Here is a 12,373-nt window from a genome sequence, read left to right as displayed (position 1 = left end):
ATTTCTATTGATACATTGGCGATAGTCAAGATCTTTACAAATAATCCTTTATCCAAAGTGGGCTCTCACCAACTCAATAATTTTTTTTTTTTAATTTTAGAAATAATATAAATCTATGTTATTAGTCTTTATTACACGGTGAGTTAATAAATATTTTAATTAGCTTTGTTTCGTTTATTTTAATACAAAAAATTTAACAATAACAGAATTTCTATTATTTAATTATAATTTTTTTTTCAAATCCATTTAATTATTAAAAAAAGAATTAGAAAAAATTGTAAGAACAGAGTGAAGAAATAAATTTGGAGGGTCAGTGTCAGAAATCCGGACTAACCACCCACTCTCTCTTAAATACAAAACCAGTTACTATTAATAAACCAAAAATTAAAAAAAAAATGAAAATAGTAGAAAATCCACTGTTCATAATCAAAGTCTCCATTTTTCCCCAGCTCACCACTCAGCTGAAGCTCCAAGGTTGAAACTTTCTGCAGAAAAAAATTGAAAGTTGGTTGAAACCCACTTCATTTCACGGTAATTCAATATACCCCATCTAATTACTTCTTTGATTTCTGCTTACTTTCTGTTTGTTTACTGAGAAACAATGGGAAAAGTAAAGGTGCTATCTTGGGTTTTTCTTTTTTCTTTTTTAATTTTTGCCAGGCTTAAGAATTGTATTCTCTCTCTCTCTCTCTCTCTTTCTCTCTCTCTCTCTCTGTTTTCTGGGTACCCAGATGGGGATTAAGGTTTCATTTTTATTTTTATTTTTATTTGTATTTATACTCGAATTGAATTAGTTTTATGTGTTTTTAGGGTTTAGGGTTTGAGTTTTGCTTGTAATTGGAGCTTAGTTGTTGTTTGTTTTGTTGAATGAGCTTAATTTGAGTTGCAATAGAAATATTATCTCATGAATTTCAGGTTAATTATTGTTTCTGGGTTAGTTTTTTATAGGGCTGTTATCTCATGAATTGTTTCATTTTTTGAATCTAGGATTTTGTCAGATTGTTCTGATGGAAAGGAAGCTGGTGTCTGTGCAGTTTGTTCTGCTTTTGACCGTTTATGCTGTTCTCCAGCTTGTGGCTTCAAATACTGTAAGATTATTGTTTTTCTTTTTTTTAAATGGAAATTAGAGGGTTTGCATTTTTTAGTATGTGAACTTGTATTCTGAAGCTTCATTTTGGTTCCTCAGATTGCTAATCAGTCAAGTGGTGGAGAATCCACGTCTGCCAAGAATAAAGATCTTAAAGGTACGAATTTTAGGATGGATGTGCTTTCATAATCTGTTAGTTGTAATTAAAAATGTTGGTGATTCTTGTTTGCCTTCTTGCACATGGTTGATTCATTGTATGGATGACATTAGAGAATAGTTCTCACAATGTGATATGTAATTTTGGAATTGTCTGATTAGTTCTCAGAAGATGTTTGCTTGTGAATGACAATTGACATTATAAAGGCACCCATTGAAGTGATACTTATTTAGTTCTTTTCATGGGTTGTCCTTAGAGTTTCTAAGTGACATGCAAATACTATTAATCTATCCAAAAGAAAGAGCATACAGTCTAGTAAAGGATTTAATTGTAACTAGATGGCCCATCATTATGCACCTCTCCACAAGGCTATCTTGGCGGCAAACAAAGTTTTGTTCATATCATTTTGACACACAGGAAGTTTATTGGCATTTATAATAAGATCTCCTGTAAGTCCTTCACTTGTAGTTTGAAGTTGTCTTAATTGTAAAAATTCAAGAAATATCAGTTAATATTATAGAGAAGTGTGGTTGAAAGAATCACATATAATCAATAATTTTATAGTAATCACTCAAAAGAGCTAAAAATCTTATTATGCCTTTATAAATTTGAATGATGATGCTATTGACGCCCCACTTTTAACTTTTTGCGCTTCACTTCTCATGTTATTAGGAGTGTGAAGTGTGAGAGGCTAAAAGTGGAGTGCCAATTGCATTGTGATAGATAATAGCAGAATTATAGGGAAACTGTAGCAAATTCTAGTAAATACTTGAAATAACTGTTATTAGAATAAAATAATCAAAGAAACTCCTACAGAGAGATGGCCTCTCTGCAAGCCAATTCTGATGAATAAGTCACCAGACCCTAACTCAACTTCTCACCTAAAAACTACCTTTTCCCCTCCTTAATCCCTTATTTGTAATAGTGTCTAATTAAAGCCTAATAACAAACTCCCTAGATTATAGCCTGAGGATATTTACAATATAATAAACTGCTAACTTATCATTAATAGGATAATTCTAAGATTATAGGATAATTCCATATAACGAACTCCTAACAGCCCTGTCCACTACCAAACTTTACCTTATCTCTCTTTGAATAAACCCTTAATACAGGATGTTTATCACATTGCCAGCTAAAAATATATAGAATGTAAATAAACTCTCCTAATAAATGGAGGTACAGTAATCACAAACTTGTTTCCTGTAGTTCAGATTTGTTGAACCTGTTGTATCTTAGATTTTTCAAAGCTAGCATATGATAGCAAACTAGAGAGGAAACACGAAATCTATTCTCTTTCTCTCTCTCTCTCTCTCTCTCTAGGATGTTACGCATGCTAATATTTGGAATAATCTATGATTAATCTGAAAGCTCTTTGGGTATAGCCGTCAAAGTTCTGCTATGATAATTCCACTTTCAAGAACATTCCTTTAGTTTTCTCTTTTAGTATAACCTTCAGCAACCAAGGGAGGTTCTTAATACACGTAATTAATAATTCCAGTGACTGTTTAAAATCAAAGAGGAAACTAAGGGATGTTCTTAGAATAACTAAAGCTCCGTTTGATACACTCTTTCAAATATTATTCTGGTTTTCCCAATAAAGTTAAACGGTAAAATTGGCTAATTCTCAAAATATTATTCTAATACTTTTTAGAATAATATTTTGAAAAAAGTTAAATTGGATGGGTTGATGTAGGATTTGGAAATTAACAAAAATACCTCCTATGTTTGTTTATTTACTAAACACCCCTATAATAAAATATTAAAAGTTAACAAAAACACCTACAATCCACCCATTAAATATGGACAGTCTGCCACCACCACCAGAGGGTGATCGGAGTCGCTGTATCGGCGCATGACTAGCTGGATCTTACCAGTCGTGCGTCGATATGGCCTTTTCCAGCCAGATCTACGACTAGATCTGGCCGCATTTGTTCATCAACGACAGCCAAAGATACGGCCGTCGTTGATGACTGGCTACGGCCATTGACGGCCAGATCTTTGGCCGTAAATCTGGCCTTTTCCGGCCATATCCACCGTGGGTCTGGCCAAAAAAGGCTAGATCGGCGCACTACCGGCCAGATTCAGCCGGTAGTGCTCCATTATACCAGATTCCCACCAGCTTCCCACAGTGGTGGCCGGAATCTGATAAATGTGGGTTGCTGGGGTGTTTTTGCAATTTCTTAAAAAATAATTTGGGGGTGTTTTGTTAAATTAACAAATTTAGGGGGGTTTAAAAGAAATTGAATAATATAGAATAATATTTTGAGAATAAGCCAATTTTACTGTTTAACTTTATTGGGAAATCCAGAATAATATTTGGAAGAGTGTATCAAACGGAGCCTTACATTCTTTTGGTTTCCTATTCTATTTCGTCAAAGCATGAGGATGGGACACACTTATTAAAATTTGACTATTGAATAGTCAAATCTTGTTCAACTCAGCTTTGATATTATCTTTGATATTATTCTAAGTACTCACTGAATCCAAAGAGTTTAAATTGGTATGTAAAGGCTCAACAATAATATTTTAACTCTATTGGAGTAAGCTAAAAGATATTCTTGTATCACACAGTTCCTCATAGTACTTGCAAATTTCTTAAATGTTATTGTGATTATAAAGAAATATGGCTTATTACTTCTCTATTGTTCATACATGTGCAACCATTTGGATTTAACCTTTTCATTTTTGTGCTGGACAGCACCATGCCCTTCTGGCTGGGTTATCAGTCCAGATAAGAGCAAGTGTTTTCGATATATAGGAGGCAACCAGTCATGGGATCAGTCGGAGATCCAATGTAAAGACCTTGGTGGGCACTTGGCTGCCCTCACATCATATGAAGAACTAAACTCGGTTCAGAAGTTATGTGGTGAAACTTCCAATGGCTGCTGGACTGGAGGAAGAGGCATTAATACTACTGTTGGTTTGAATTGGAAGTGGTCTGATAATGTGACACAATGGAATGAATCAGTCTCGCTGAGAGGATCTTTACACTCCAGTTGCACTAATTTTCCTTGCCATGTCAATGCTTCGGTTGATTTATGTATATTGGTGACTAATGGATCTACATCCCTCGTGGTTGAGAGATGCAGTGCATCTCATGCTTCTATTTGCATGATCAATTTTGGTAAGGCCTCACTTACCAGACAGCTGTCATCTCAATTTTTTATTCTCTCTGTGAATTTTCCATTTTGAATTATAAATAATTTGGTTTTGTTGATATTATTTGTTTGGCTGTTTAGGATGTCAGTGTTTTGCCAGTTGTTGAAATCATTTTATAATCTCTGTCAGATTTTTTTTTTCTTTTTTGACTTTATTTTTCCTTTTCCATAGAGAACAAATGCTACTACTTGCACTGCCATAGGGAATACCTTATCATCCTTGGAGTTGTAAGTGGGTTGATCCTTATCACAACATTGGCTGTTGTGATTTGGCTCCTTGCATACAGGCGGAGCAAGAGGCGCAGAAAGTCTCGCAAATTATCAAATCCAGCAGCTTCTGCATTAGTTCCCCCCTCCTGGAAGGTGTTCACCAGTGAGGAATTGAGGTCAATTACAAAGAATTTTAGTGAAGGAAATCGCCTTGTGGGAGATGCGAAAACAGGGAGCACATATAGTGGCATTCTACCTGATGGATCAAGGGCGGCAGTTAAGAGGTTAAAAAGGTCTAGCTTTAAAAGGAAGAAGGAGTTCTATTCTGAGATCGGAAGGGTTGCAAGGCTACATCATCCAAATTTGGTGGCTGTCAAGGGATGCTGTTACGATCACGGAGACCGCTACATTGTTTATGAGTTTGTAGTAAATGGCCCCCTAGATCGATGGCTACACCACATCCCAAGGGGAGGACGAAGTTTGGATTGGGCAATGAGAATGAAAATTGCCACAACTCTTGCTCAAGGAATTGCGTAAGTATAAATCCTTCCGCCTCCTACACTGTTAGTTCTAAATGTTTATTGTTACAATGTATACTTTCAAAATTCACACATCACTTTTGGTTACAATCATCCTGTACCAAAATCACAAGAACTAGATGCTACATTTTTTTCCATTGATGTGTGTAGCAGGTCTCCTTTAGCCTGTTGTGTTAATAGTTTCATATATGTTGCATCGAACTGATGTAGCTTAACTTTTACCAAAGGTAAGAGCATATTTCATTATTTTTGAAAAGGCGGTCATGACTGATTAAAAGATCTATAGTTCATGGTTTATTTGATGCAGTCTTTTGTACTGATTTATTCTTTTGCTTGATAGCTCACTTTGTCAAATCTTGAAGCAGGTTTTTGCATGACAAGGTTAAGCCGCATGTTGTGCATCGGGATATCCGTGCTAGTAATGTTTTGCTTGATGAAGAATTTGGAGCACATTTGATGGGGGTTGGTTTGTCAAAGTTTGTGCCATGGGAAGTGATGCAGGAGAGGACAGTAATGGCTGGTGGCACATATGGGTACCTTGCTCCAGAATTCGTTTACAGAAATGAGCTTACAACAAAAAGTGATGTATACAGCTTCGGAGTTCTACTTCTGGAAATTGTAAGCGGGCGCAGGCCTGCTCAGGCAGTCGATTCAGTGGGCTGGCAGAGTATATTTGAATGGGCCACACCTTTGATGCAGTCACATCGCTACCTGGAGCTCTTGGATCCTCTCATATCTTCTTCATCTTCTGACATTCCAGAAGCCATAGTCGTTCAGAAGGTGGTGGACCTCGTATATGCTTGTACGCAACATGTCCCTTCTATGCGCCCAAGAATGTCCCACATCGTTCATCAGCTGCAACAGTTGGCCCAGCCAACTGTTCTGAAGTAAGTCCTCTTATCTCAACCTCCAGAGGATTTTGCAATACTAACCATACGAAACATAAAACTGGGATTTTCGCTAGTTGAGATTATGTTAGTTTTGCAGAATCATAAGTTTAGAAACAATAGTTTAGAGCTGACTTAGATTAACAGACTCAGCATGCCTTGATGTATTTTTATTTAATGTAGTTGTAAAACAGGTGTTTTCTATTCAAGTATTGCAGTAATTTTATAGATTATTTTCATCTTGCCATAGGACTCATTTGTAAGCCCCGAGGCCCCTACCATTTTGCAGCACTAATTGAATCTAAACTTCTTTTTTATTATCGGGAAAAAAGGGCCATCCTGGAAGTTTCAGAAATTGTCAGGTGGATGGAAAATTTGTGATTTTAAAATCAATATTCCCTGAACGTTTGAATAAATCAGTAAACTCTATGTTGTACATGATTGTTAGAGAATGTTCCAATTTATCCAAGTATCAAGAACTCTGAAACTTCCAAACCAGCATAAGCATATAGGTCTGCAGGGAAGAATTCTTCCATGCATCCGATGCACGTACAAGTACAACCCTCCAATGAGGGTGTGCCATGTCATCAATCATGCATGACAAGAGCTCCCTTATTGGGCTGTTGTACGTGCAGAGTTGTTCATCTGCAGCAGTTGCTTATTCCCACTAATCACACACAGCATTCTAACCTATTCAAAATCAAGATTCTTTCTTGATACGATCTTTCTACTTGAATGAAAAACAAGATTTTTATTGACAATAAATTTAGAACGGAAAAGGGTTAGTTTTCTTGCATAAAAGGGTTGTCCTTTTATGCAAGAAGGTAAAAAATTCTTAATTGTTTGCTAAGTGATCACACAGATACAAATTCAAGCAAAAATATGTGAGAAAAAGTAGTTGGTTCAGCTGCTTGAATCTCATGGGATTGTACAGGAGCTTTAAGAGTCAAATGCTACTCGAGCCAGAGTCACAGGGGTGGTTGATTTAAATTTGTATGTTCGAAAATAAAAAAATCACAAATCAAAACATTCATTGGCAGTCTCTCTAATGATCAAAAAAGCATGCCAAAATCGCTAATGAAATGAAATGTACAATTGAGGCATGCTGTTGTATTATTAAAAGGAACTACAATGCTGTACATGAATGTTCAAAGAACCTTGAACTTTACAAATTAGTTTCAAGAAATGCTAAAACTGCCATACCAGCAGCCCAGACATCATCATCTAATACATGCTCCGCAGGGGAGTGACTTATTCCTCCACGACAACGAACAAATAACATTCCGACCTGTTCAAAAAAAGTATGCATGATTACCATATGTTTTGGAAGCTTTTACTTTCTATAAAATGTAAATTCAGCTCTAGAGAACAAACCTTGGTTAGATGAGACATGGCCATTGCATCATGCCCTGCGCCGCTCATTAGAACAGGAACTTCATGTTGAGTCTCACCAGTCATTTTATTCAATGCAGCATGGGCTGCAGACTTCAGCTGGGAACTTAATTCGGAATCACAGATCACTGCATTTGCGTCATGCTGAAACCATCCGTAGCACATAACGTTAGTGAATATGCTTTCTGAAAGAGAGGTGCAGGTTAAGATGAAAGTGTCTCACCTTCCGTTCAATGAAGCAAGAAACAGAACGCCTTTCACATATTTGATACATTTGATTGGATAATTCGTAAAGAACATCCTCACGTCCCTTGTCATCAATTGCTCGTAAATCCACAGTGAATGTAACCTGCAGTTTTTGACTTCTGTCAGTTCAAAAACTAAAAGTGGGACTTATCAGCAGAATCCGAAGCATTGAGAGAAACATTTCTTGCCTGTCCTGGGATGACATTGCTTGCACTCGGCCATGTTGATATCTCTCCAACAGTACAGACGAGAGAACTAGAGAGTGATTCCAAGGTGGAAGCATCGGAATCACCATCATAAAATAGATAATCTTTAGGATGCTTACAAAGACTTTCCAGCAGTACGATTAACTCTGCTGTAGCAACCATCGGGTCCTGACGCATTGACATTGGAACTGTTCCGGCATGCCCTTGTGAACCTCTTACAGTAACCTGAAAAAATTCATCCACATAGAAAAGCTCATTCAGAGAAAACAAGATTTTCGGCAAAAACATTGTACAAATAAAAAAAGGTTTATCTGAATTTTTCCTTGCATCCTCATAAATGGTTAGCCTGAATTTACAAGGGTCATTTTTTAGTATCTTTTGTGAAAGCTCAGAGATGAGTGGTAAAAGAACCTCGTATACCTTTAATCGTGTCTGTCCAGCTATGCCTTTAACTACTCCGAGAGGGAAACCAACCCATTCTAGTACAGGTCCTTGTTCGATATGAACCTGCAGCATTCAGTCAAGAAATGTCTGTGAGTTGTTTTCCGAAAACTGCAACTGCAAAATTACAACAAATGTGCACTGATAATCACTGAAGGTTTGTTCTCAAGAAAATATTGTTCCGGCTCATATACCTCAACATAAGCCCAAACAGATGATGCATCATATTTGAGGTGTGACAAACTTTCCTCTGCAAGGTCTATGGAGTGCTCCCTCAAAGCATCTTGAACTGTTACACCACTGAACAAGGATTACGCATAAATATACTGATAACAACAGTGTTTTTAATCAATAAAGTTGGGAGTTGCTCGCAGAAACCTCTTATCAGATGTCCGCAATGTTGTAACTGGTAAAATGCCAGCTATAGCTGCACTGCCTAAGAAAGTAGATTGAAACCGGACACCTTCCTCATCACTAAAAGCAATCACCTGCAGAGTTCAGCCAGAAAAAATAAACATGAAATCAACAATTACAAGAGTTGCACAGGAAGTGCAGCCACAACTCAAACAAATTTGACATTCTCAGATTACAGTTCCAAAAAAAGTTTCTACTCCTACATTCTGTTAAAAAGAATTTGTGGACAGGAGTTTTCGCATCGAACAAAAAGTTCAAGTCAAATAGGACACAGAGGAAGATTATCGGAGGAAAGTGAAACCAGTTTTTGAAGTTATGTTTCACATACAGTTTACTATTTAATCACTCATTCTGCCACAATTGATTCATATAGTCTTACCGAATAGCAAGAATGCTAAATTTTCACCACGAAAATGCAAAGAAGAATACATTTTTTTCTCTTATTTCTAAAAGCTGGCTTATAGTTCATTAAAAATCTTATTCCACTGAATCTGCATCAAGATCATTGTTCTGCATTAGCATTACTTCTGTTGTTACTTCTTTTATTATTTCGGCAAAAGGCTTCTATGATCTATTTTGTGCAAATCTTAACAAACATACAAGAAAATAGTACAAGATACTTCACCGACCTCGACAGGACGCTTTAGATTTCCCAACATCCTGGTGCTCTTCAAAACCTTTAATGCAGATATCGCCGAGATTATGCCTAATGACCCATCAAACATTCCAGCATCAACAACAGTATCCTATTTTAAAAAACAAAACTGAAACTATCAGCATCAATGTACAACGCAATTCTTGTCAATGTCTTCTCCTTTATAAACCAAAAAATAAGCAAGCATCACCAAATGAGAACCAATCAACAGAGCCTCAGAAGTCGTATTCCTCCCCTCAATCCGACCATGAATGTTGCCCATATGGTCCACCCACCTGAAAATCAAACAAAACAACATCATTCAACAGCCCCAAAACACAATATCCGATCAAAGAAAGGTCAAAAGCTAACGTTCTCAAACCAGCATCCTCCATCCATTCGCGAATAAGCTTCCCCGCCCTCACTGCAGCAGGGCTCATGAATGTCCTCTCAAGATATCCATCAGCATCGCTCACCTATTAATCAATTAAATAACAATTTCTTAATTAACATTCAAAAACAACCCATTTCTCCACCATAAGATGTATCACATAACGAACTCAAATTCCTCGTACAATTAGAGGTTTAAATCTCACCAATATTTTAATCTAAACAAATAAATCATCAAATTAATTAATTCCAACAACCAAAAGCATGTCAAAAACATTACCAATTAGTCAAGATAACCAAATCAAAATTATTTTAATATATGTTCTACAAGGTAAATCGCACAAAATAAATAACAGTAATGAAATGATAATTATAAAAACTGTATAATATACAAATGCAACACCTTTCCAAGTTCATTGAGCCTAGCCACAGCCTCATCTCTTAATATTTCTGGAAACAAATCATCCCTTTTATCATCTGCAAATTTCATTGACACCAACATCAAAAAACCAACAAGATGAAATATTCATTAAGCTCAAAAGGGTATTCATATAAACATGTAAACAAAACATTAATATCATCAAAAAAAAAGGTTACCAGAATACATGTAGGAGGAAGCCAAGAGGGGGAGCAAAGAGAGAAAAACATAGCAAAGCCAAATCGGATAGAAATGATGATGATCGTGGTGGTGGTGGTGGTGGAAGGAGAGGGTATGGGGTTTAAAGTGACAAACAGTGCCCATGGCTGCTACAAAAAGCTTGCAAAAACAATCACGCAAGCTAAAGAGTAGCCACGGAAACTGGTGGCTGATGAATGAAAACATGTTCATGGTTAATATATAAGATGAGTTTACTTAAGTTTGCAAGTGGGGTCCTGGCAGCCGGGAGAGACAAACCATGGCATGTTATCCTCACGTGATCTCGTTCTCCAATGACAATAACCTTTGATTATTTATGGTGTTAAATTATATGTATATATGGTAAGTGATTCTCAATAAGTATGTGTTAAATGTTATAAACTCGTTGATAATAGGATTGGTTAATTAGATAAAAGAGAAAATAAAATTGTGTATAAAAGAGAAAATAAAATTATATATCATATATTAAGTATGTATTAAATGTTTAATTTGCAAGCACTTCAATTAATACTTGATATTCAGTTAAGTAAATCACAAATACGGTAAATAGCCATTTGATGGGAGTCGAACACAAATTCTTTTAAATATATAATATTAATTTTGAAACCGCTAAAATTATTTTGATACATATTTATTTTTTCTTTGTATTAAACTACTTATATTATATTAGTTGTTTAAGAAATAAGAAATAGATGTTAGATGGTTAAAGTATAATCTGTGTTTGAAATCGTTGAACCGTACCATTTTTAGGAAGTGGAAAACAATAGCAAGTTAAACTCTGAATTTGAAAGCGACAAACTTTAAAGTGAAAAATTCATAAATTTGATGGCGATAGAGATTCATGAATATACGCAGTAGTTTCTGGAAGGAGGATGATTCAGGAGGTAGGATGTGGGGGAGGTGGAATGTGAAAGTAATTAGAGCCATGCAAAATGCAAATTGACAAAGGGGCTTACGTGAGCCCTCGCGAAAACCTGGAATCAACTAGCTTTCTTTTGGCCTTTTTGAAGCAAGTGTCGCTCTTGACTCTTGAGTTTGAGGCTTCTAGGTGGATTCCATTTCTCTGATGGCCAACTAGATCCTCCCCATTAATACTTCTTCCCAACTACAGTATTATTTTGTAGAATTAATCCTCCTTTATTATTAAACTTTTTTTGCATTTCTTTCTTAAAATCTGGATTCCAGTCATGTTATTATATATTTTTGCTTCATTATTTTTTTATAAATGGTGTTGATATTCACTTATAAACGTTAAAAGACAAAATTTTATGATTATATGCCATAATATAAGTAAATAAAATTCTTTAGTACGGACCCAATTTTGATTTTACAATTAATTGTGAAGTTAACGATTGGTTGGTAATCTTTGATCCCTATATTAAGAACTTCAAAACGTTCACATCAGATGTTGATTATAAACAACTATTATGATATGTATATTATGCAAGAACCCATAAATTCTAAAACGTGTAATAATTTCTAATGCATTAATAGAGGTTTAAATTAAATTCCAACATTAATTTCTATTCGTGTTTGTGTCGTGCTGCTATACTCAACTTGTATGTTTCATAATATAAAACCTTATCTTGGCAGAGTTTTCAAAACTATGATATAATCATATATTATGCTGTTTCAATGTTCACTTGCGGGTCAAAATTTTCGTTGCTCAATATATATATGATCATATTGCACCCATGTAAACAAGTACAAAGTTTCAAAAAGTAATTTTTTTTAAAATAATTGAGGCATTCGGATTCGCTTATTTATACCTCGATTAATTCTCAAAAGAAGTTATCGCACAGCAATCCACCACTACGATCCCCTAAGTAAACCATACTTATATATAGTTGATTCACTTATTGCATCAAAATGCTATTTTGTCAATAAGAATTAAACTATAATTAAGTATGATGGTGATAAAAATTATATCAGAACATAGACTATCAAATTAAATCATATATCTATTTCATCA

The 12,373-nt window shown here is 35.5% G+C and overlaps 2 protein-coding genes across 3 annotated transcripts; one reads left to right on the top strand and one right to left on the bottom strand.

The window, feature by feature from the left end:
* Window positions 1–369: 369 nt before the first annotated feature.
* Window positions 370–6,250, top strand: LOC116121400 (C-type lectin receptor-like tyrosine-protein kinase At1g52310). 2 transcript variants are annotated; one of them, XM_031407357.1, is made up of 6 exons: window positions 370–531; window positions 999–1,088; window positions 1,187–1,244; window positions 3,946–4,371; window positions 4,578–5,148; window positions 5,520–6,250. In XM_031407357.1, exons 2-6 carry the CDS (start codon window positions 1,008–1,010, stop codon window positions 6,043–6,045), a joined length of 1,662 nt encoding a protein of 553 aa, XP_031263217.1. In that variant the 5' UTR covers window positions 370–531; window positions 999–1,007; the 3' UTR covers window positions 6,046–6,250. The 2 variants fall into 2 exon arrangements, with proteins under 2 accessions (XP_031263217.1, XP_031263216.1); XM_031407356.1 differs by having other exon boundaries at window positions 988–1,088.
* An 837-nt stretch (window positions 6,251–7,087) lies between these two features.
* On the bottom strand, window positions 7,088–10,593 carry LOC116121402 (allantoate deiminase 2). Its single transcript, XM_031407359.1, has 12 exons — window positions 10,362–10,593; window positions 10,168–10,241; window positions 9,747–9,850; window positions 9,586–9,670; window positions 9,370–9,486; window positions 8,705–8,814; window positions 8,521–8,626; window positions 8,306–8,392; window positions 7,868–8,110; window positions 7,657–7,782; window positions 7,416–7,577; window positions 7,088–7,329 (listed from the first exon to the last, which is right to left on the bottom strand). The coding sequence occupies exons 1-12, from the start codon at window positions 10,591–10,593 to the stop codon at window positions 7,207–7,209; spliced, it is 1,569 nt and encodes a 522-aa protein (XP_031263219.1). The 3' UTR covers window positions 7,088–7,206.
* Window positions 10,594–12,373: the final 1,780 nt, after the last annotated feature.

This window comes from Pistacia vera, unplaced genomic scaffold (genome assembly GCF_008641045.1).
Source record: "Pistacia vera cultivar Batoury unplaced genomic scaffold, PisVer_v2 Contig978, whole genome shotgun sequence".
Taxonomy (NCBI): domain Eukaryota; kingdom Viridiplantae; phylum Streptophyta; class Magnoliopsida; order Sapindales; family Anacardiaceae; genus Pistacia; species Pistacia vera.
The sequence above is the reverse complement of the archived record's forward strand: the minus strand, read 5'-3'. Positions and strand labels throughout refer to the sequence as shown.